Genomic DNA, 24246 nt, shown 5'->3' with positions numbered 1-24246 from the left:
ATCAATGTATCAATAACTTCAAACTATTTATACTGTAATTGGAAAATTAAAGATGGACATACATCAAGTAGTTTGGAAATTTATATGTGAACATTTATCACCTTGACAAAACTGTACTATTTTGAAATTATTGCATCATTCTTTTCACCTGAAATAAGATCTAAAAAGTCAGCTTCTGGGACATGTTCCTTTTGTTTATTTATATGAACACTAATCATCTCAATCATTTACTTTTCTACGTTACAAACACAAAAACAAATCATTGAGGGTATCAAAGCATCCTTATAAGAAAAGCATACAGGGGAAAAAATCCAAATGCAATCCTAACCGAATTAGACTCATAAATGTTAATGCTTCTTGATTATCTTCTGCTCATTGGGTTCTCAAAAACACATTCTCATAAACGTATAGTGTGAAAAGCAGTATGTGTAGTGTAACGGCCAAAATGTTTTTCAAACCTGCAGGAACTGCATTCAGGGAAATAAATTTTTTTTTTGTTAAGCTACAATTTGCTGCTCCAATGTCAATTGGTCAACCAGGGTCAACATTTAACAACTGCAATGCCTAAGCTGTCAAATGCTGAGGGATTCATATCTAAAATAAAAACAAAATCAAGATAAAGAAAGCATATATACATTTTGAGGTCAAGATTTTCGAAACTATTACGAATCTCACTTGACTATACTTATATCAAATGAACACTGAGTGCAATTCACTGCTTGATTCGAAATGATCAAGTGCACGATTTAATGCAACCTTTTTGGCAATTACTGAACACTGCTAGAAGGCCTGTGCCTATTGATTTTTCCACTGAAACCCTGTGCTTACCATCATCAATGCGCTAGTTGCTGTCCAGTTACGTCCTGATGACTATATTCCGACGTTATTTTAGGGACTTTGATGCCATTAATGTTGTTAGATTTTGACTTAATGATATCCAAACAATCTTTGCTGCTGAAGCAAACTGCAGAGGGTGTGTAGTCTACAGATTAATTGCCATGCATTTTAATGCATCAACATTAAGTAATGCATCTTTATTTTGTCTGCAAGGGTGATATGGCACAGAGGAAAAAAAAAACAGATCAAATCCTATCACTTATGGTTATGAATTAACTGTAATACAGCTAACTGCCATGGTGTATGTAATTTCTGTATTCTGTTCTTGTTATTTTAAGGGTGGACCATGACACGTATTGCATACATTCAATGTAAATAAACATGTTTTTTTTTTATGAGACACGTTTGTAAAATTATCATATTTGGTTTTTTTTTTTTCCTCTCTACCACTTTCATGTACCTTTCGAGGGATTTAATAAAAGTGGATTAAAATGAATCTATTTGTAAGTGGAAAAAAAAGAGCGTTTTTTTTTGTGGCAACGTCACGACGCAGTTGACGTCGACGGTGGTTGCTGACGTGTTCGGGAAGTCGCTGCACGCTGCTTGAACGTGTCGTCACTTCGCGTTGCATCATGGACGCATCGGCCATTTTACACATCACAAGGCTTTGATCGGAACTGATCAGAATGAAATAATCAGCTGTTGCATTTGTAGACCCGATTAAATGACTACATGAGGAACACCAAGACATTTGCACAGGTAGGTGATCTTAAATGTAATGATCGAATATAAGAATACGGTATACTAGCACGAAGTCGTATTAACTAGCCTTTAGCTGTTCAAGTACAACGCACACTTGGTCACAAATAACAATCACTCACTCATCTTAAAACAAATGTTTCCCAAGAAAAAATGATCGGGATAAATTTGTGCGTTCCACTCACATCGACGCACAAGGAGTGCTCACATACCTGTCATTTAAAACATCAGTGGTTTACAGTATTTGAGCTGAATGGCTTCAATGTTTGTGTTCAAGAATGAAGTAATCTGCATAAAACTATCATTTAGTACTATGACACTCATGTGATAATGCAACACGTTAGTGGAGGAATGCATTTACTGTAAGTACGTCATTCTTTAACTTGCGATGAAGTCAGTCACAGAGCTCCAGAGCAGTGGAAGTGCAACCTTCTGCACCATAAAAAAAAGTACAGCTGGACTTTTCAGAATGGGTTGCAATTGGGTGTCAACGCTGACTGCACGATTAATTTATGTTCTCGGAAAGCATGAAAAACAACTGTTTTTGGAAAAAAACTGAAGATAACAAAAATATAAGAAGGTCTATTTAAAAAGACACAGGGGACTGTTTAGGATGCTAAATGCTCATGTTTTCCTGCAGGTGGCCTTGCATGCAACGCTTTTATGAAGAACTGAGTGAATTGTTGGCCAGCAATGGGCAAACGGAAGGTGCCAGATCTCTACAGGGCCCCCTTTCCCCTGTACTCCATAAAAATTGACCCTAAAGCAGGACTAGTGGTCTTAGCAGGAGGAGGAGGAGCTTCCAAGACTGGCATCAAGAATGGTGTGGTAAGCACAGTGCACAAGTTATTCAACTTTCTGTTAAGCTTAAATGTCTTCTAACTCACATGTAACAAAATTTTCACGTTTGTATTACAGCACTTCCTGGAGCTCCAGTTGGTGGGAGAAAACGAGTACAGTGCCAGCCTGCTTCACTGCCACGACACTGTCACACGTGCCACCATGAATTTGGCGTTAGGCGATGGGGTGATTGCTGCAGGTCAAGATGGAACGTGCTCTTTGATGACATTTGCTGATTGCACGCAGAAAAGTGGAGGCACGGCCGCTGATAATGACGGTATGCAGTGCTACGTTCGACCTGAAACCTGACTCCAACTGTCTTACAGAAGGCTTGAGAAGTTGAAGACGTCAGTTTTCGAAACCTTATCTTTTTGTGACACTCCAAATCTCTGTCTTCTACGTAGAAAACAATGTGCAAAAAGGTAACGCCAGGCAACGAGGTGGGAAACGAAACAAAGGTGGAAAGGAGGACGCTGCTGTCACCGGGTCTGATATGAAGGATGAGACGGCACACATCACCGTGACAAGACTGGCAGAACTGCAGTCAGATCTAAACCCTGAGGACCCACTCCAAAAGGTGGTCAGATTTAGTCATGACCTAAGCCTGCTCCTGACAGGAGGCACAGACGGACACATCAGAGTCTGGGAGGTAAGCGTTGCAACATCAGAACCTCACTCTGGTTGATTTCAATCAGTTCTCAATCCTAAATTGATTCTCCTTCTAGTTTCCATCCCTGAAGAAAAAACTTGACTTTAAAGCACATGAAGGAGAGATAGAAGACTTGGATCTGAGCCCAGGAAACAAGGTTGCGCACAAACAACCCCTTTGTCATACTGTACTAATGTAAAACGTGACCTTTACTGGATTGTTACAATAACTGTTGTTTCCATGCAGCACCTGGTAACTGTTGGCAGGGACTTTGTTTGCAGTGTATGGCGCAACAACCAACAAGTTATGAGTCTTAAATGGCATCAAACTATGCCTCAGATAGCTGAAAAGACATATAGGTATATGGCTTGCAGGTAAATAAAAAGAATATATATATTTTCATCATCTTGGTTATATCAGTGTACATGAGCCTCATAATGATGTGTTAACATGGTTGTGTCATGTTTTTTTCAGGTTTGGAAAAGTAGAAGACCAAAAAGATGAACTTCGGCTTTACACAGTTCAGATCCCGCACAAACGAGACCGAAAACCTCCACCGTGTTACCTCACCAAGTGGAACGGCAAGAGCTTCCTGCCTATGTTGACAGCTCCCTGTGGGGCAGAGGTCATTTCAAGCTTTGCTGTCAGGTAAGATTCCATTTCACAAGAGTTGTTAGTTACGGTTGGGGTCACGCCATCTGTTCTGGACGCTCAGGTTCATTCAGTTCGGTATTCTCAAAAAAAGCAGTCGTGTGTTTACTTTTCATTCACTGTACGACTAAGCACAAAGCAAATAGATTTTGTTTGTCTCCCAACAGTGACTCTGGAACGTTTCTCGGACTGGGAACTATAACAGGCTCGGTAGCTATCTACATTGCTTTCTCCCTTCAGGTAGTCAACCTTCTTAAAAGATCTTATTCTAACTGCCCTGCTCTCTTACGATAACTTTTGTGTTTCGTGTACGCATGTCCCTGCAGAGGTTGTATTATGTGAAAGAGTCCCACGGCATTGTTGTAACAGACCTGGCTTTCCTCCCCGACACATTCAAAGGGCAAAATATCAAAGGAAACAATGAAACGGCTTTGTTTAGTGTGGCTGTAGACAGCCGCTGTCAGCTCCATGCCGTCCACAACCGAAGTACGTCCTCTGCACTAGCGTCGGTTTATTTTTAGTAGATATAAAAACTGAGTGTGCCTGTCTTTCTTGTTGTCTTCAGGATCATTTCCCCTCTGGTTGGTGTTGTTCTTCTGTGGCCTCGTGGTGGTTGGACTTGTACTGCTCCTCCAGTATCTCTTCCCAGACTTTTTTTGAGCTTCGAAATTCTCACAGGTTGTCCAATAAGGAGCTTGGACATATCTTTTGCAGGCATACGTCTATCCAACCCATTGAAATCCACCAGTGCTGCACCATTGACCTTAAACTGCTTTTATGATGCCGACATCTCCCTATGCGGGCGCCTACTCAGGGTTGTTGATTTCTGACACGTTAGCATAACACAGACACTCAAAATGGGATATGAATTTTTTGATTGACATGTTTTATGTTTTGATATCATTGATCATGTCTCTTGGGAATGATGTTAAATGCCACATTTAATATCCAATATTCCTTAAGGATCCTTAAAACATTTAGGTTTGACATATACATATATACATGTTTGTTTATATTTATGTCATAGTTATATTATAAATTACATACGTGATGTGTATTATTTATTAGATAATACAGAATATTACATCATATACTAAAGATTACTTTGCATACACTAGTGGGCAGCATACACCAGGAAAATGGACAACACTCTAGCCAGGAGTTGGTAGCTAATGAAATGCAGTAGCAGGTCACCCACAACATATATTGGATTAATGAGCTGTACGTTTTATTTACCAGTATTTGCTTGTTATTCGCCGATCAATATGTGATATTTTAAAACATGTTTGATGTCAGAATTATTCAACCTATTATGTTGAAATTAATTTCAAACATTCCGACTGCAGATGTAAAAATGTGAATAAAATTTTAAATGAATTAAACTTATTTGGAGTCATAATTGCTTTTGTTACTAGTATTGCAGAAAAATGTACACGCATGTCTAAAGGAATCTCAAGTCTGAAACGTCATGAAGGAATCCGTGAATGCAGTGATTTACCTAATATTGTATGGTAGCTATGTATCCCCTGAGGGGAATTAAATTTTTAAGTGCATTTGGAATATGATAACAGCTAAAATTGACTCCATTTAAGAAATTCCAACATTGACCTTTGACCTGCGTTTTTATGGATACCATATAGCTTCCCTGAAGCTCTTATTGTTACAAAAGGTCTGTTGTGTATCTAAGATCTGTCAGTGTTCTTCAGAACACTGAAGAATTAAAGGCGAGTTAGAGGAAGGAAAAATATATATTTTTTAATCATAATAGAATGGCGCCCTCTGCTGGTCACATGGCTTGCAATTTTACCAGCGCATGATAAAGTGGACGCAAATGTACTACCGTACAGACTAAAGACTCCCAAATATTTGAAGTGCGTCCAATTAGGTGACTTTTTGTATGACAAGCGTGTATTTGTATCATTTTAATATCAATATTAAAATCTATATAGAAATACTGAGAGTAACTCATGATTTTTCTTGCGACGACTCTTCATTGGTGTTAAAATCAGATTATGTTTATTTTTCTAACACTCGACAAAATAATGTAAGACTCGTGATTCTCAACCACAGCTCGAAATTCTCAAATCGCACTTAATTGAACAGAAAAATATTTACCACTAACAGCGCTGTCTCACCAATCTGTCAAGATCTTTTAATTTTAGTATACTGTATAAACATTTTGTGACATTTCAATTGGACGGTGTGCTGTGACATTTTTCTAACGTAAAATATGTTCCTTAATTCCCTGCAATTGCAGCTGATGCATTGCTAGTGTCAGATTGACTCCCACAATGAAATATATCATAGAATATCATAACTCCAGGTACAAAATGAAATTGAAATTCATATTGTTATAAAACAGTCACAGCATTCACAAAATGTATGTGCTATTTTCAACACTACTACAGCCCCAGAAATAAGTACAGCCATAAAAATGAGTACACCAAAAAAGTAGTTCTTAGCAACGTTCCTATTTTTTTCACCGCAGTGAGAACTAACTGTTTGAACTGAAGGGGGGAATTTTAGGAACAGCTCCTGAACCTGTTTGTTCTCGGTTGGTTCTAAAAGGCACTGATCCTCCTCAGTTGTTGGCACTATAAGGCCCATACTCACAAGATCCTCCTTGGTCTCTACAAGGACCGCTTCAGCAGAATTGTTCTCAGTTGCTGTCTCTATAAGGCCCTTATCCAGAAGATCATCTTCAATATAAGACTCCACAATGGGTGGTTCTGTAAGGCCCATATCAACAGGACCTTCCTCAATCTCTATTAGACCCATGTCAAATGGAATCTCCTCAGTTTCTATATGAGCAGAATCCTTCTCAGTCACTATCCTCATCAGGATCTTATTGAGATGATCCTCTGTGGTTGTCTTTACCAGAAGGTCTATATCAACAGGATCATCCTCAGTTCTTGGTAGTAGAGTGACCGCATCAACACAATCCTCCTCAGTTCTTATCAAAAGAAGCCCCTCATCAACAGGATCCTCCTGGGTTTCTGTGTCTAGGCCCTCATCAACATCATCCTTAGTTCTTGGCTGTAGAAGGACCGCATCAACAGAATCCTCCTCGGTTCCTGTCACAAGAGGGCCCTCATCAACAGAACCCTCCTCAGAATCTTCCTCAGCTCCTTCCACAAGAAGGCCCTCATCAACAGGACCTTCCTCAGTTGTTGGATGTTGAAGAACCCCATCAACAGAATATTCCTCGGTCTCTGTCACAAGAGAGCCCCTATTAACAAGATCCTCTTTTGTTTCTGTCTCTACATGGCCCTCGTCAACAGGATCACCCTTGGGTCGTGCGTCTAAAAGGCTTGCATCAACAGAATGTTCCTCAGTTTTAGTTTCTAGAAGGACCTCATCAACAGAATTGTCCTTCGTTTCTGTCTTTAGAAGTCCCTCCTTAGCAGAATCCTTTTGAGTTCTTGCCTCAAGTATCGTATCAAAAGGATGTTCCTGAGTTTCGGTCAGCAGAAGCCCATCATCAACAGGATCCTTCTCAGTTCTTACTTCACCAAGGAACCAGTTGGCTGAAGCTTCTGCTGTCTTTCCCCAAACTGCAGCAAATGATTTTTTCATGATTATTTGCCTGAGATGGTCATCAAGATGAATATTAGTTTCCCTCAACCTGATAGCGAGATGGTTCATTTCTGTGATCTCGTGTCGATAAAGTTGTTCCCTCGTTTGCTCGTCTTCACAGTAGTGTTGATATTGTTTTTCATCACTGGGGAACTCGGGGTCGAGAATTGCCATCTTCAAATTACAAAACTGTTGCTCTCGAAGAGTTGTATATTCTTCCAGCTGATCTGCGACGATTTTGTTCTGTTCATAAAGCCCGTGTAATTTATTCCTGAACCTTGCATTTTCTTTCCGGGCATTTTCCGTGATAGGCTCACGATGCTGAAAACAACTTGTTAGGTTGTGGTGTTCTTCCTTCTCAGTCTTTGCTTCCAACAGTCTGTCAAGAGTTTCCCCTTCGTATGCTTTCTCGGAGAAACACGTTTCTTGATGAATGTTGTTCATCAATGTAACATTCTGAGTATGAATGTCTTCCGCAACTTCTGGTTGGTCAGCTATTTCTTTACTGTGGAACTCAGAATCTAGTAAAGATGTTTTCATGCATGCGTTCTTTTGTTTCTGTTGATTTGGAAAGGGTTTACTTGCTTCAAGCTCTTCTCTCCAGAAGTTATTGTATTGTTCATGGCCATTCAGATTGTTGCACAGCCAAGTCCCCCACCTCTTCTTTGTAATGTCATTTTTTCTGAGAATGTTTTCTTGCGCTACCGATGTCTCATTTTGTTTGTCTATCCTTACGCCGTGCGTTTCAACATCAGCCAGCACATCTGGGAATGTATTTTTATCATCAAGAGTGCACTTTCGTCCGAGAAGTTCATGTTGTGTCCTTAATTCCTCCTCTATTTCCATCCTCTCACATCGGCGTGTAAGCATCGCCACTTCATTTCTCAAGGACTTAATCTTATCCATAAGACTGTTCTTCGTTCCTTCCAGAACTTTCACATGTGCCTTCAAGGCTTCATTCTCTGTCTCCATCTTCAAACTGGGAACATCAAGCCGTACTGTACTAAGATTGAAGAGTCGATTCTGCTCAGTCAGAGCGTCATGTTGAGGATCTTCAATTTGTTCCTGAAAGTCTTTGTTTTCGGTGTGCAGTTTCAGTTCAAACTCGGCGCTAACAGGCTCGTGCGCTTTCTTCGAGAGACACTCGTTACATTTTTTGGTGACAAGTAATTCCTCCATCTGCTCCAGCTGACTTTGAAGATCACGTATTATTTGCCTCAAACTGATAATAAGGGTATTTAGCTCCTCTGTGACTTCTCGTTGATAAGCTATCTCCCTATTTTGCTTTTCTATCAAATCTTCTTTACTGTAGAGGAGAAACTGAACTTGCTCACCGTTAAGTTCCTGTTCTTTTAAAGCTGTTCTTAGGTGTGCGATCTTTTGACACTGTTGACTTTGAATGGATTTGTTTTTTTCCAGCTCATCTCTTATCATCTCATTCTGTTTTTTTAAAAATGAATTATTTTCATCAAGGTCAAGCAATTTGTTGGTCAGATTTCTATTTTCCACAAATCCATTCTTGATGAGAATTTCAGCTTCATCAATACGTCTGATTAAATCATCTTGATCTTGAAGCATGGACCTAACTGTCTGCAACTCTGTTCTCAGACGATGAATCTCTGTTTGACTTTTGTCGCTCTGAGTTTCAATTTGATATAAATCTAAAATTAAATTGTCTGTACTTTCATTTATGATGATGACATTTTTTTTCAAAACTTTTGCTACCGCACAAAGGTTTTCATTTTGTCTCCCAATCCTCATACTCTGATTCTGCAGACGTGCCAGTGCATGATGGAAAAATTCATTGTCCTTCATAAGACGGTCCTCGTTTTCTTGAAAATACTTGACTTGTGCCTTCAACTGTCCATTCTCAGTATCCATCTTCAATTTCTGGCATTCCAGCAGTGCTTCATTGAGGAATCGGTATTGCTCATCAAGAACATTCCTGATTTCTTCCAGAACTTGAAGTTTTGCCCTCAAGTCGTCTTTCTCTTTTTCCATCTTCATACCATGTAATTCAAGACTGGGTAGCTCTTTACTGAGAAACCTATTTTTGGTTTTAGTTGATATGGCCTTGTCTCCGTGGCCTTGAACGTGTTTGCCCACAACTCTTTCCATTGTGGTTCAGTCTCAATGTTCTTGCTTAATCCAAGATTTATAATTTGTCCTTTTGCTATTCCCCATCTTCAAACTGTCCAAGACCCAAACAGCAGAGAATCCAAAACAAATTACATAACTGCGCATAGCATTCTAAAATCGACCTGCAATGCGACAAGGCGCAGTTTAAAGATGGTATATTTTGTCTTTATGACATCATCAGAGAAAAATATGACTTTGGTGTATGGTGTCATCAAACTGACAAGTGAAACAAATACCGTGCCTTACTGTTGCTTCATGGTAATTGGGATTTTACTTGTATAGCGCTTTTCTACTTTTGAGACACTCAAAGTGCATCACCAGCAACCGGGTGTTCGGTATTTTGTTCAAGAACACTTTAACATGGTCACAAGGCCTTAGGCTTTGATTGACAACCTCTGGGTTGGGAGTTGACCACTCCACTTCCCGAGACTGTTCACTGCTCAAGTTTGCCAGGTGTTCAATGTAAGGCGAACTCGAAAATGAAGCACATCAAGGGAATGTGAGCCTCTGCCTACAACAGCCACAACTCTGGATCCAAACTTATGACGCAGGGTCTACAATGGTGTATTAACTGGACAAATGTAGTGAAGACAAGTCCACAGAAGTTTATAATTCAACCACAGGGTCGATATCTGTGTTTTGTCATGTGACAAACTATGCAGTAATACCACACTAGTCTATCGTCTGTGTGAATGAACTGCAGACGTCTTTCATGGTTTGTGGCAAACACCAGAAGCAACCAGTGATGCTGTCACACATCTCTCCAAATGAAGACAGAATGACTTGGACATGCTCTCCAATGGCATATGCGGTATGAAATGATGCTATTATTCAGTCAAAGCGTCATGACAGGCTTCGGTAGGGATAAGTCACCATTCTGTGGTCGGAGAGAGTCTAGCCACTTACAGTACCTCGGAGGCAGACAAACAGACTATTGTGGGTCAAGCCACCCACCCTGCTATTTGCTTTGTTCCGTTACCACTTTGGTCAAAAACATCTCCTAATATGAAGTGCCTTGCTTTTCTATGTTTGTCTTGAGTAAGGTTTAAAAGTGGCCCACCATAAAGGCAGGGCGTGTGTAGGATTATCACCAGAATGGAAGAATGGGTCACTGACCTGCTCTTCCCATTCTGTCTCATAAAAGAAATAAAATTTGGGTTTTGGTTGAAATAAACAGGAGACTTTTTTAATGGGCGGTGGGAGAGACAGAACGTCATGGCAAGAGCATCGTCACCCAACCTTTATAGAGCCACGGCTGATTTCTATGATAAAAAAACTCATGATACATCACTAAACAAAGAAGAATAGATATATAGTGGAATGATGATGATCTGGTCTATCCCCAAGTGTAGTATACTGTATAATAGGCACAAAGATAAAAGTCATGTTTAGAAAAGACCCCTTTTTATTGGCTGCTGGACTGGGACAGAAGTCAAAATGATGGCGGGTGTAAATGAGGAGGAGCTCCGTCTTGGGACTCTCAAAGCACAGAGGAGCCACTGTCTCATGGCAAGAGAAAGTTAGAATAATATATATGTTGGATGTAGGCCCACTCTTGGGGTCTACTCACGGTTAGTTGTTTGAACTTCAAAGAAGTTGCAGTGTCTCCCGTAATGTCAAAGCCTCTCCAAAAGTCCGAAATGGAATCAGTGTGATAGTCGAGGGGAGTGATCGGAAACAATAAGATGGATCAAATTCGATTTTCTCCAGTGATAAGGTTCCATGCTTTCACTGTCAGACAGTCGCCATTTGTGAATTGGAAAAGAGGAGGAGCGGAAAAAGTGCTTGCGGTACTTCATGATTTAATCATGTTAATAGGACAAAATTTCAACGTGATCCCTCTTCAAAATAAGCAAAGCTGGGGAGGGGCATATTGTGATTGGAGGGGTTAGTGTTTATCCTGCACGGGGTCTCTGCTCACTGCTCCGTCAAGGTTTTTTCTGGCAACAGTGATCTAAACCCTCTCAAATAAGGGCTCGCACGGTTCAAGAAATTGAGAGAGTTTCTGTCACCCTGAGTACTTTAGCAGCCAAGCCCCCAAAACAGAATAGAAAAACATGGCAGCCCCCGCAGGTCCTCAAGTCAGTGGGCTTCCTTCCCTCAGTGAATGCTAGCAGCTGCTTTTGTAATCACGGGGAAATTCTATCAGTCGCCAATTGTGGTCACACAGCAGCATACGACAGCAGACACACACATCAGTTCAAACAATAGCTCGTACTGGTGTGTGTCCGACTCGATAAAACATAATAGATTGAAAAAAATGTAGTTTGGATGAAAATGTGAGCTGTTGAGTGGTGCATTTTTATAACGCATTATTACGTGTCGGAGGAAAATAGCCTGCTTATGGACGATACAAGAGGCGAGATAAAGGTTTAGGTCTAAGACCTAGGAATGGGATTGGGCGTTTGACTTCTCCATTTCAAAACATTGCATTTGTTATGGTTGTCCCACGGTGGAACAACGTGCCTGTTTAGAGTTCATGTCTTACTGCATAATCCACTTTTTTCATTAAACTGATGCATTTCCTTAACATTTTCCGGGACAATTTGCCGGTAAATTTCCTAATTCAGTTTCAACAATGATGTTTGAGTCAACCTGAACCAGATGGAGAAAGACAGGCCCACATCATGAAAATACAAGTGCCATGTTTCCCCAGATGGTATAAGGTTCTCTTTCAGGATTGTTTTTGCTGAAAGAACTTTTTCATATGACAGCATATGAACATATGCAAAGTTTGTTAAACCTGAACAGCAACTTGCTGTGCAAAGTGTACCCATAAAGATATGGAGTGTGTTATCATTATTTCCTATGGGCCATAGGAAATAATGAAAACCAAGTGTATCAGTTCCAGGGTTAAACTCACAATAATAATTTTTTTTAACGTAACATTCTTAATGACCCTGCGATTGGCTGGCAACCGGTTCAGGGTGTCCCCCGCCTTCTGCCCGATGACTGCTGGGATAGGCTCCAGCACGTCCGCGACACCCGTGGGGACAAGCGGTATAGAAAATGGATGGATGGATTACTTAATGACCTTAAGTGAAAAAAAAAAACTATTGTTAAAGCAGTAAACCTAACAAACTTTAATAACACGCATAGTGCTGTGTATATTTGCCCTTTTTTAATATTAATCCCAAGTCAAGAGAGAAAAAAACAAAACGTAACACCTAGCTTGTACCTCCGAGGTTTTATGTGACTTTATGTGCTACAATTTCCCCAAAACGTTGTTTCGAATCCAACTTGCACAGCCTTAGCAGTGTTCAAATGAAGTTCAATATCAAGTTGTATTTTCATTAAAAGCTGTTTTGCACTTGAGACCAAATATAAACCTAAAATGCAAAGAATGCTAAACACATTCAGCATGTTTATTCAATGGAGCTTAAATCCAATAAACAGAGAAAGTTTTAAAGCCTTGTTAACATTGCGACGCTGTCCATAAATGCGTATCTTCTGGCAAGAGGAAAAGGCTAAATTGAATTATATTGGTTGTGATGAGCTAAGCTAAAGCAGTGCCTTAATGATTTGTGTATGGCACGATTGCCCCAGAGACTGCAAAGGGGGGGTTGATGAGGTCTAATTTTAGGAAAGGGGCGTAGAGCTGGAGGACAGCCAGGATCGAGGCTTCTATTGGTGCTGCCTCAGGGTCAATCAGCTCAAATATTTCAAATGTTGAAGCTCTTCATCTGATACGTTTTGGAATTACAGGGGAAAAAAAACAACAACCCCCGTACGAACGAGAAGCTTTCTTTGAACATCAGGGTGGTCTAGTAGTCATCATTCTAACTTGTCTGGCTCCCTGCATCTGCCAACTTATTATGAGGAATTTCTCCAGAGTCTTCTGCTGCTGCAAATCGTGACAGCTTGCTGACTGGAAAATGGTAGATAAATGAAGGCAAGCAGAAGTATGCCAGAAACAAACAAAAAAATGCATTAATATTGTTCGTAATCAGTTTGTATCAGACAACCTGTGTGTGAGATAGAACAGCAATCACTGCTCATGAGACCCAATTATTTGTAGACAAGCAATTAAAAAGTCAATCCATCGATTTGCTGTCACGCTTGTCCTCAACACTTTTACAATCTCCTGGCAATTGACTGACGACTAGTGAAGATGTTCCCATTTCATCTGGAATATACTATCTGACTCAATAGTGCTGAAGTTAGTTGGATTTGGTATGGCTCACAATTTAGAAGCCATTTTCAGAATTTCAGGCTTGTTGGTTTCTCAACTCTGTTTGATTGGCTGAAAAATGCCCAAATGATTATTTCTAAAGATTTAATTTTGATCCAATATTACCAACAGAACATGTTACGGCTGTGCATAACAAGCAGTTAGCATAGGCCAGTATGCGATCATTTCAAGGTCATCATCCCATTAATTTATAATCTTAACTGAGGGGGTGCAGTCAGATGAGCAATCTGGAATCTGTCAGCACCTTAACTCCCTCGGTCGGGAATTCCTCTTAATCTTGGCCACTTTGGAGCAGTTCCATGTGGAAAGTACTGAGCAGTGGAAACTGGCACAAAAAAACTCTCTACAGTCCACAAGATGTCCGGATTTGCATTCCTTCCTTGTGACACAAAAGCAAGGGAGAACACCATCATTTGACAAAGAGGGGATGCACTTTTGGCTCAGGGAGGTGGTGTGAGTGATGCAAAAAGAAGCTGACAAACTCGGGAAGTGCGGAGGGAACGAATATGACATGATAAGTAATAGAGGTTTTTTTTTTCCTCTCTTTTGTTTTTGCTATAAAACAAACGAAAAAAATGAATATGATGTCAAAAAAAGTTTATTGGCTTCAACTGTTTATAAGGGAAGAGAAGATGTGAAGAATTCAATTCTGCTCTAACTTTTTTTTTTTTTTTTAAATCATAATTTCTTTATGACTTGCGAACCTTGAATCCCTTTACCTCGGGGGCAGGACAGAAGGCATATAAGAGACGATTGAGGCGTCGTCGTGTGGGATGATGATGAGGTAGGCAAGTTCACCAGAAGGGGGGGGATGTGTTTGTGGGGAGCTTCTCAACAGTAGCATTCTTTCACACTCGCTGGAAGTAATCAGGGACTGGGGCCAGAGTGCAAAACTGAGCTCCTTGTGTTTGTTCTAGCTGTACCTCCCCAATATACTTCTTCACCTTCAGGTGCAAAAGCCCCATTTGCTCATGTAACAACGCTGACAACATCCTTCTCCTGCCTTCATTCACTTCCCTCATCCATTCATCCACTCCAAATCACCTGAATATAGTTGCCTGATCCAAGTCAACTGGACAACAAAGGAGAGGAGAATATAGGACATTGATGTGGAAAGATACATTTGCTGATGAGGCACTTTTTCTTTCTAGGATGAGTAACCGTTTCAAGAGATGAAAGATCTCAAGTCCAGAATACATTTTTTTTTTTTAACTTCATTATCAATATGAGAAAAAACACAATCCTAAGTGTACAAATATTTATTGCTAACATTTGATGCAATGAGAAGATAACTGGGGGTCAGGATGTACTAGGTGGAAGTTTTTGGAGAATCCATGCCTTCAGCAGCTCCAATTCGGGCAGGGAGAGTTGGTGGTAAAGACCAGGTAGGGAGTGGAAAGTGGTTTTCATCCCTGCCTTCTGCAGCAACATTGATGTGTCCTCTCCCCACTGATGAAGCACCAGCTCATCACTTGTCCCATGGCACTGGAGCAACTCCGGGAGGGAGCGTCCCGCTCTGATCCGCTCATCTACTGCCTTCATTGCACAGAAATTCACAAACTGAGGGGCCAGTCTGGTGCGATTGTTCAAAGGTGATTTGACTGTGCTGGAGTAGGCAGAGTTTAATGTGGGCTCCCGCAAGGTCTTTCATAAATCATTTCATATTCCACGACATTCGGCAAAAAACAAAAAAAAATCTAACCTTTTGACCGTAACACGAAAGATACTGAGGAATAATATCCAGATGGCGAGCAACCTACGGAAGTATAGATTTACTGGCGCCACCAATACTAAGCCCAATACATCCTCGGATCGGAGTGCTTCCAGGTGTCCTGTCGATCCCCTCCCCCACAGGGGCCCAGCAAAATGCACCCTTCGAAACTCAGGTCTGAAATTGTCATTGCGCTGAAGGTGGCTTTAATTTTCACTAGTGATCCAATTGAACATATTTAAGTCACTCTGCAGATTATATTTGTCTTGTGTTGCGAGCAATAGTTTGAGTTGTGACCCACTGGCGCACTGCAACATATGTATACAGACCATACAACAATATTCAAGCAAATATTATTTACCGTCAACAAAAAGCAACTACTTTTATTGCAACCTACTGAGTCCCTTAATTGTTAAACTCTTATTATGAACGTATATTTATACTGCCCCCTGGTGGACAAAGCATGCACACAAGTAGAACCCCGACGTCAGAAAACGAAGAAAAGTTTCTTTAATATCTGGATTTCTGCATGAATTTGCTATAATATATATCATATATATCATACTTTGCAAAATAGGTTTTGACGCACATAAACTCTAAGTATAATGGGAAGTATGGCACCATATTTTTATGAAATACTAGTGGCTAAGAAAGGATGTAGTAAATCCCAGTTGGATATGACTGGAGAAGGCCTCAATTGAATCCACCTGTGCTGGAACTTTATTATGTTTTAAAGTACCTATAAAGAGTCAGTCTAAGTCTTTGAGTTAAAGTCTTCAAAATATTTTACACACAGTAGAGAACACTGTACTGGACTGTATTGTTTTGGCCTTATCAAACTTTCATTTCCGTGGTAAGGAGCCATAGGTTTACCCCATTTGTGCAAAGTAAGGTCATCGTACAACATATACATAGAGAACAAATGTGTCTTCTTTGAAGAGTGATTCAGAAAAATTCAGTTGTATATTCTCTGGTATTGATTTAATTTTAGCCAACTCGGACTGGTTCCTATTGCGTACACTTCACATGGCTCCGAGACGAAATTTTTATGTAAAACTGATATGAAACAAATCGTGAGCGGAACTAATGTGCTGCCTAATTCAGACAAATTGACTGGTGTGGAAATTCCTAGAAAAAATATGGGAAGCAGACTTGGGTGAATGTATCTCAGAACCAGTTTCTTTGTATTATGAGGATGGCAAATACACCCTCTCCTTTAATTGTCTTTCTAAATGGAAGGACTTCCTCGCACCAAAATGCACTTGATCGGGGTGGCAGGGGCAGGAATATGATTCCAAAAATCTTGTTTTAAGATTTTATGCTACATGGTAACCATTTAAATAAAATATGGCAGCAAGTAATCTGGCAACTTGATAATCATTGTAATTTCAACAAGGTTCAACTTGTTGATGAATGTTGCTCGTTTATGTGTGATAAAAACACTGAAAAAAATACAATATAATATTTTGACCACAAATGACCAGCAGTGACTTTGTGTATATGGATGTGTTGTACCTGAAAAGCAACGGAGTCTTTATTGAGGAAGCTGGAGAGCGCATACACCCCAGCAACGTCAGGGTGGTGGCGGCATGCCAAGTGGAGTGCCATAGCGCCACCCATGGAGAAGCCCCCTTTTATTTGGAAAGACAAAGAGAAATAAAAAAAATGAATAAAATAATAAAAAACAGCTGCAGTTTGTTGGAAGCTGATTGTTTCCCACATATCAGAACAAGGGATGCACCCATGACATACTACACGTTTACCCAGGACAACTTAAGGCTCAACTTTAGGCTTTTTTACAGGGAAAAAAAAGAAACAAATCGTAAGTTCCACATCATCAACTTTTTGGTCCTGTAATAAACCGTCCAAATCTGGCTTTAATCTTTCACATCTGAGCACATCTGGGTCTGAGTGTGCTCGTATCCAAAATCACATCGGACGAAAAAAGGATGAGGGAAATGTAAAGAATGCAAATGTGGACTTCTGAATAAACTGATCAGTGCAAATGAAAGTGATAATTGGGTACAATCGAGCATAAAAATAATAAAGTGCACTTAACGGGTTCAGATAATGCAGAATGGAGAATATTTCTTCAAAGACTAAGCAGCAATGCTTAGAAAACAACAACAACACTTAACCTTCTTAGCATGGAAATGGAAAGTGAATTGAACAAATTGCTTGTGTAAAATATGTTGTACTTTATAATTTGGTGAGGCCAGTCAAATTTTCCACACGAAAAATAACCTCCCTTTTTCTTCAACCTCCCGGAAAACAAATTGATCAAACTTCTTGTCCAAAACACATTCTACTTCATAAGTTAGTGAGGCCACTCAAGTCTTCCTACATAAAGCTCTTTCAACTAGGGATGTCCTATACCACTTTTTTAGACCAATACCAGTACAAATACTCAATTCTTGAGTACTCACAGATACCAATTACAAGTACCAATCCCACTAATAATTTCATTTCATAAAGTTTCCCCACCAAAAAAACAATGACAGATAACTTAAAAAAAAAAAAGACTTACATATCCCAATACAGTATTTGTCCTTAAAAATGCATGAAATTAATGGAAATGTGCATAATACAAAACACACAATAAAAAATATTTTAAATCAATAATTATTTTAAATTCTGTAAAGTGCTTTGTTGCAGAGACAGCTGTTGTAAAAAACAAAATATAAATACAGATGTATTGTATTGTATTACATTGCATTGTATCATACAAAGAACTGAATACATCAATAAATAATTCAGTAGCCCGAAATAGTCTCAATCAAAAGTCTCACAAAAAGTGTGGGCACACTATACGTGCAAGGGTTTTGTGCAATCCCAGAATTGGGTGTGAAAAAAACACCTGACACCACTTCTTCTGACCCCGCTGACACTGACATACAAATCAAACTCTCCGACTGTGGGTCAGGCCACACAGTTGCGGCAATATTTCCCCCGCAAAAATGGTTTCCATAGAAAGTATCTACAGCTTGTCTCCAAGCCAAGGAAGAGCACTTTGGGTACTCAGGGCTGCAATTCTAAAGAACAGCCACTCAGTATTTATAGTTAATGACAAAATGTTATGATTTAAGAAAGTATTCCAGCACTTTCCCATGAGCATATGTTTTTTCACTTATAGTACTTGGGAATAGAATCCGTGAGCTTTTCTGGACCTTAACACTACGTCTTTCACACAGTTCTCTCAACCCCCCCCCCCTCCCCTCGCAGTACCACCTTCATGGCTTCACGACTTGAACGTTAACCCTTTCCCCACTGCTCTCGGTAGTTTCTCCTTTCATAGGGGACCGGCAATCAGTGAAATTAAAACACTTGATGGCCTCCCATATGTTTCCTGTGGGAACTCTTACCTTACTCCAGTCATAATATTTATAGTACTTCACTCGACTCATTGTATTTCACAGTGATTTAGATGGACTTGATAAGAGGGAATATTTGAAGCAAAAAGCTTTTGGGGAGGGGGGGGGGGGGCAGAGAAATATCTTTACAAACGTTTCATTTGCTGTTGGCAGAATATAAAAGGCCCTAGTATAACTTGATGAGTTGCATTCTTGATTTTATATCATGACGGTGGGAGGCAGGGAGTAAGGTTTGCGACTGTGTGCGAGTTTGTGCATGCGAAGGGGAGGGGAATTAGAGGAAAATAGATACTGTGAGAAAGGGAGGGAGTGAACGGGACAGTGTGGTAGTGTTGGGAGTCGACAGATTGCATCACCACCATCCTGCCAAAGTAAAAAGAGCTGATATAAAGGATGGGGTTTAAGTCGCTTACTCAAGTGGTTATAAATCAAGCTCAATTTATTGAATAAAAAAAGAGCTGCACTTTTTTTTACTCCAACTTTCTTTGCAAAGCTAAATGAGTATCGTTGACAGTTGCTACATAATATATGAGACAGGTAGTTTAAAACTGAAAAATAAATAACTGGTTTCCACAAAACGTGAAGGGGTGCAAGGAACCGCAAAAATTCAGATTTTTTTGGGTCGTTAAAACCAGATAACTTCTTCCACTGGTTAACATGAGCATTTAATCCGTGTGTATCCTGCCACACTAATCTTGCGAAACAAATGCAAATCATTGCAGTCCCAAGCAATATAAACATAATAAATATAAATTATATAATAATAATGTAAGAAAAACACAACACATAATATTGACACTAATCAGATAAAAACGTACCAATGATCATGCGATGTTTGGGAATCCCAGCACTGACTTCCTCCTGAATGATGGAGCCTAAAGTGCTGCACATGGCATCTATAGATTGTAGATTCTCTGGGCTGTTGTACGAGATCTTGTAACGGTCAAACCAAACAGTGGACAGGGCTCCGTTCATAGGTGTGTACGGTCTAATTGGAATTAAGAAAGGGGTCAAAGGTCAGCTCCAATGACAGTCACATGTTAATTGTTGACATCTTAACAGTGGCTCCAGCTAAATGATGCCATGCAAAGGATAGTCCCTCATCAACATGTTGTCAGTGTTTCACTATCTGCAGTATTTGTCTAATGAAATTGTTATTGGTGTTTTTAAAAAAATAAAAATAAAAACACGCCATTAAATAAGTGGAGAAGGAGGCCGGTCAACTTTTTAACATTCAGTCATACTGTGAATTGTCACCTGATGGGCACGAGATCACTTCAAGACTGAGTAAAAGTAAATGACATCCAAGTTATTTTTAAGATCGATGGAAAATTGTCACTATAGTTGTCCATAAATCAACAAGGTACTGCATTTGTAAATTCTCCTTCAAATTGATTTTAAAAATACACTCTCACATGGCTAGGTCATAATATCCTCATAAACAACCAAGTAAGTAGCAAAGGATTTTCACATCAGCGCCTGCCAATGTTCCTGGTTTTGCTCCAGGCACATGATCAAAACATCAACAGCACGCTCACTCACTCGCTGTGAATTCTCTCGACAATGACCTATTCAGTTCACACATGGACTCAATCGGATCTTACACAGACTTTGTGCTAGGAAGCTGGCACGACTGTTTAATATCCACTTTGAACCTGTCTGACTGGTTTCGACGTTTGCACTCTTCCAAACGCCTCCAAGATGACTATTTCAAAGAATACGGTGATGTTGGGCTGCTCGTTTATGAAAAAAATGATCAATCGTGATTACTTTGGTAATAAGTGAACTCTTGATCATTCAAACAATCATTTGTTTGGACGCAAAACGAGGAAATGTTTAAAGATGAAAAACATATTAAAACATAAATGTCTTTGAAACGCCATAATTATGCATGTTCCTTTTGGACAAAACTAAATTGAGAAAAAATGTTATTTGGGAATAAAAAAAGTGCAAATGCATAAATTGAAGAATGCTGTCCTTGTGTCAACAAACATTGGATATTAATGCATACTGATATTTTTTTTTTACAATTATGCCAATTTTATAACTGTGGAGTGTAATAATTGTAATTGCAATTGAATTTGGATGAATTGAACAACCCTGCAATTCGGACATATTTGATAAGTTGAAAACAAACAAACAAATCTTACCTTATTGGGGCTGTGGGGTAAATGACTCTGATGTGAGCAAAAGTCAGACCAGGCATCATCACATCTCGAACCCAAGTTCTTAACTCTTGCCCAGTGCCACCTAGTCGTGGAAATTAAGAGCATTATCAAAGAGCATCATCATGGGGGAATCATATGTTGACACCTAACCAGTACAATGTTATGATCTCTTCAACGTGTTATTATCATTTTAAACAGCATGATGAAGGAATTTTAGACTCATGCTCATGGCAAATGCACTGCAATCTTTGCACAGCTGTTTCAAGGGCAACTTTATTCCTTAATATTTGCTGCATTATTCACATATCCAGTGTGTACTTTAATTTAACAGACGTTCTTAAATGCTGTGTCAAAAATACTACGAGAAAAAGGAAACAAGTCACTGGTCTATCTTGACAGCCATGACGTTGAACGACCCGTCTGACAGTTAAAAAGTTAAAGTCCTTCCACACTTAAGAGTTTCAGGAAGGAAACGCACCTGCGCCGTGCAGAAAGATAACTGTAGCAGTGTGTTTCCCAGTGGGCGACACTACACACTTCTGAAGTTTCTGCATGGCAGCCATGACAGCAGTAACGAAATCTCGCGAGAATCTTATCGTTGCGGGAAGGGGAGGATTTTTTTTTTTTTTTTTTGCAGGGAAATATAAAATATTAAATATAAACAGATTCCAATTCAAAGGAAAAACAAAACAAAACACACCAAAAAAAATTAAAAAATCCCAATCACTTTTATGATTTATGATCACCTTTTTCCTTGATTTGTTTGCCATTGTTCTACAAATTACTACTTTCTTCTTATGGAAACTAAAACTTCATCATGCCAGCTCTTGGGGAGAATTGTGAATATAATTTACGGAATTATAAACAAATAATATGTTACAAAACGTAATATAATGAAAGATCTAAATTAAACAGTATGGTGTGCCATAGTTTAGGCATGTGAAATCATGAATCCCACACTGCTGCTGTTATCTTGATAAATCCAACATGCTTTCCAGCACTGTGTCATACAGTGTGGTGACCTAATGGAATGTCTGGATCTGCATATCAGTTTAAACACATTTGAGCATCTTATCTTGTATAAACCTTGGCCTAGTAAGCTTGAATTCTGGTCATTTTCCTAAGCCATGCACTCACTGGACCACACAAACTTTGTCCCTGCCCTGACCTCCCCTCTAATAATACAATGAGCGGGGGGAAAGTGCTGCTTTAAATGGCCTAAAGCAAATATAGTTACTGTTACGACTCATTGTGTTGACATTTGATGATGTCACAATGCTTGTGACCCTATTAATAGAAGACAGACTCTCTCGAGCAGGCCGATCAAACTACGGCTGAATTCAAAATAAATGAATCAAATGAATGTGTAGTAAGCATAAATAATCAATGATGAGAACCATTTTTCTACTCAGAAACAGTATGTTGATATTTTTAGGATACTTTTAAGATCCTCCCATTAGGGAAGCAAGTTAGCAGGTTTTTTCCCTTTGTTTTACTCCGGATGCCCTTTCTAACACAATCCACCATTTATTTTTATTTTATTTTTTTGTAATCCAGGCTTGGGATCGGACATAGTTGGCTATAGAGGCACTAGCCAGAAATTGAAACCTAAATGCATGAAAGGCAGCAGCATATTTCACTACACCATCAGAGCACTTAGAAGGAGACTCTGCTTTCGATACTTGGAGCATCAAAATAGAAAGAGTCGTAATTGCCGTCGGTTGGTAGGGCTTGGTCGAGGTCCATTTTGTTCCTCCGCTGCTCTACAATGCACATTTTGGCACCGTGGTACCTGTCTAAAAACTCCAGTACACAATGTAAGCACTATTGACCTCGGTATCCTGCCTCAGTCCAAATGTAGTTCGCAGCCTTGGCAGCTTTTTCCAGCTTTATGGCTTCACATCAAAGCCCCCCTCCTGCAGCATTGCCAAAGAGCGCCACATAACTCAACCAACATGAAAGTACTCCTGAATTTTTTATGAAGAGGAAAAAAAGTAAACATGCAGAACCTTTAATGTAGTAGATAACTGGGTGGTTGGTCAGGGGGTGTTGCAGAGACAATACTGGCATCTCTCTCACAATTTGAATCAGCACAGTCAGCTTTAAGTGGGCTTTTTATTGCGTCTTCAACAATGCCAATAAACTTTTGTGTTTTGTATTGCTTTGCCTTCATCGTCTCTCACGGTACCACTTCTATTTGAATTCAGCCATTTTTTTTTTGACCAGCAAGAGCAGAAGTTTTGGATTTAGAGGAATGCTTATTGTAGGCCAAAGAATTTTCAGGCAATATCTTTTTATTCTCTGGCCTGACTTTGATGTGCATGCAGATATTATCTTTCTCAAAAATTAAAAGCATACTGTACATGTCAGTCCAAGGGTTAACAGGAACAACATGATACAGGACAATTTAGTTTGCCCTATGAAACTCTTTAATCCATCCCAAATGCTCAATTGCTGATTATATTAACCTGGTTATGGTCAACTTTAAGACTTGAGTGATCCGCTTTTTCTCCACTTTTCCCCACACAACGTACAGTTAATCTTGTTGGCTCACTCGTATCAAGCCAGATGTAATGAAATGAAATTTTCATGAGGCTTCATTGCAGAAAAAAAGATAAGATGTCTTTTCTATGCTGCAATACTTACCTGGCTAAAGGTATTTTTGGAAATCAAAGGTAAATGAGTAGTCGTGGTTCTGCTTGGGTAGCTCTGGGAAGTGTGAGGCGAATCCCTCCCTTCTTTTCTTTGAAATTAATTGTCATAATTGTCATAAATAACTACAAAGCAGAGCAAAAAACCCACACCACTTTAAAACGAATGAGATTCAGACCACTGGGTGTCAGTAAAAACATCAGAAGTGGTTTCAAACTTGAGAAAAGGGAATGCAAGATGTTTCAGCTCAAGACCCACATTAAAAATAAATTGCTTTCCTCCTCAGAACATTGCAAGTTGTATGCCTATACAGTAAGGATTCAGCAGACCAGGCGACGAGCCAGCTTTACGACTCTGCATCCTTTGATTGTTGAAGTCGCATAACAAGGTAACACAATCTTCATGAGTACAATTGCCAGTAGTTTTAAAAGAAATCATACCTGCTTGAGCGAAGAATGAGGGCAGTAATGCAAAGTGTGACTGCAGCCAAAATATGTGCAATAATTAGCACACAACCTCACAAATTTTGAGAGCATTGTCAAAAGAATACCAGGTATGATTTCATGTGTATGGAGGACACAACACTTAAGTATTAATCAGGCAACAACATTTTTCATCTGAACCGTTCACGTGTCTATTCGGCAGCAGTGGGCATTATGAAAGGAAGCAGACAAGTTCCCTTGCCAGATTCCAACTGGACT

The 24246-nt window shown here is 39.6% G+C and overlaps 2 protein-coding genes across 5 annotated transcripts; one reads left to right on the top strand and one right to left on the bottom strand.

Annotated features, from left to right (window-relative positions):
* The first annotated feature begins 1429 nt into the window (after positions 1 to 1429).
* preb (prolactin regulatory element binding) lies at positions 1430 to 5122 on the top strand. Of its 2 annotated transcripts, XM_085919062.1 has the most exons (10): positions 1430 to 1596; positions 2237 to 2424; positions 2515 to 2713; positions 2841 to 3085; positions 3162 to 3242; positions 3332 to 3459; positions 3560 to 3733; positions 3904 to 3976; positions 4063 to 4222; positions 4302 to 5122. In XM_085919062.1, the coding sequence occupies exons 2-10, from the start codon at positions 2290 to 2292 to the stop codon at positions 4394 to 4396; spliced, it is 1290 nt and encodes a 429-aa protein (XP_085775188.1). In that variant the 5' UTR covers positions 1430 to 1596; positions 2237 to 2289; the 3' UTR covers positions 4397 to 5122. The 2 variants fall into 2 exon arrangements, with proteins under 2 accessions (XP_085775188.1, XP_085775189.1); XM_085919063.1 differs by lacking the exon at positions 1430 to 1596 and having other exon boundaries at positions 2286 to 2419.
* A 7744-nt stretch (positions 5123 to 12866) lies between these two features.
* Positions 12867 to 23601, bottom strand: lyplal1 (lysophospholipase like 1). Of its 3 annotated transcripts, none has more exons than XM_085918561.1 (5): positions 21372 to 21490; positions 20876 to 20975; positions 19544 to 19713; positions 16870 to 16985; positions 12867 to 13319 (listed from the first exon to the last, which is right to left on the bottom strand). In XM_085918561.1, exons 1-5 carry the CDS (start codon positions 21454 to 21456, stop codon positions 13206 to 13208), a joined length of 585 nt encoding a protein of 194 aa, XP_085774687.1. In that variant the 5' UTR covers positions 21457 to 21490; the 3' UTR covers positions 12867 to 13205. The 3 variants fall into 3 exon arrangements, with proteins under 3 accessions (XP_085774687.1, XP_085774688.1, XP_085774686.1); XM_085918562.1 differs by lacking the exons at positions 12867 to 13319; positions 21372 to 21490 and adding exons at positions 13989 to 15179; positions 23540 to 23601; XM_085918560.1 differs by lacking the exon at positions 12867 to 13319 and adding an exon at positions 13989 to 15179.
* Between the last annotated feature and the right edge of the window lie 645 nt (positions 23602 to 24246).

This window comes from Syngnathus leptorhynchus, chromosome 8 (assembly GCF_054491065.1).
Source record: "Syngnathus leptorhynchus isolate UIUO chromosome 8, UIUO_Slep, whole genome shotgun sequence".
In the NCBI taxonomy this organism is placed as follows: Eukaryota; Metazoa; Chordata; class Actinopteri; order Syngnathiformes; family Syngnathidae; genus Syngnathus; species Syngnathus leptorhynchus.
Note: the sequence above shows the minus strand (reverse complement) of the source record. Positions and strands in the feature narration are given on the sequence as shown.

Bases quoted from the DNA above. Each gene is read 5' to 3' on its own strand.
- preb (XM_085919062.1), top strand. From the start codon at position 2,290: ATGGGCAAACGGAAGGTGCCAGATCTCTACAGGGCCCCCTTTCCCCTG. The intron at 2,714-2,840 runs GTATGCAGTGCT...TCTTCTACGTAG, and splicing joins CACGGCCGCTGATAATGACG to AAAACAATGTGCAAAAAGGT. The intron at 3,977-4,062 runs GTAGTCAACCTT...ATGTCCCTGCAG, and splicing joins ACATTGCTTTCTCCCTTCAG to AGGTTGTATTATGTGAAAGA.
- lyplal1 (XM_085918560.1), bottom strand. From the start codon at position 21,456: ATGGCTGCCATGCAGAAACTTCAGAAGTGTGTAGTGTCGCCCACTGGG. The intron at 20,976-21,371 runs GTGCGTTTCCTT...TTCCACGACTAG, and splicing joins TATCTTTCTGCACGGCGCAG to GTGGCACTGGGCAAGAGTTA. The intron at 19,714-20,875 runs GTAAGATTTGTT...AATTCCAATTAG, and splicing joins TACCCCACAGCCCCAATAAG to ACCGTACACACCTATGAACG.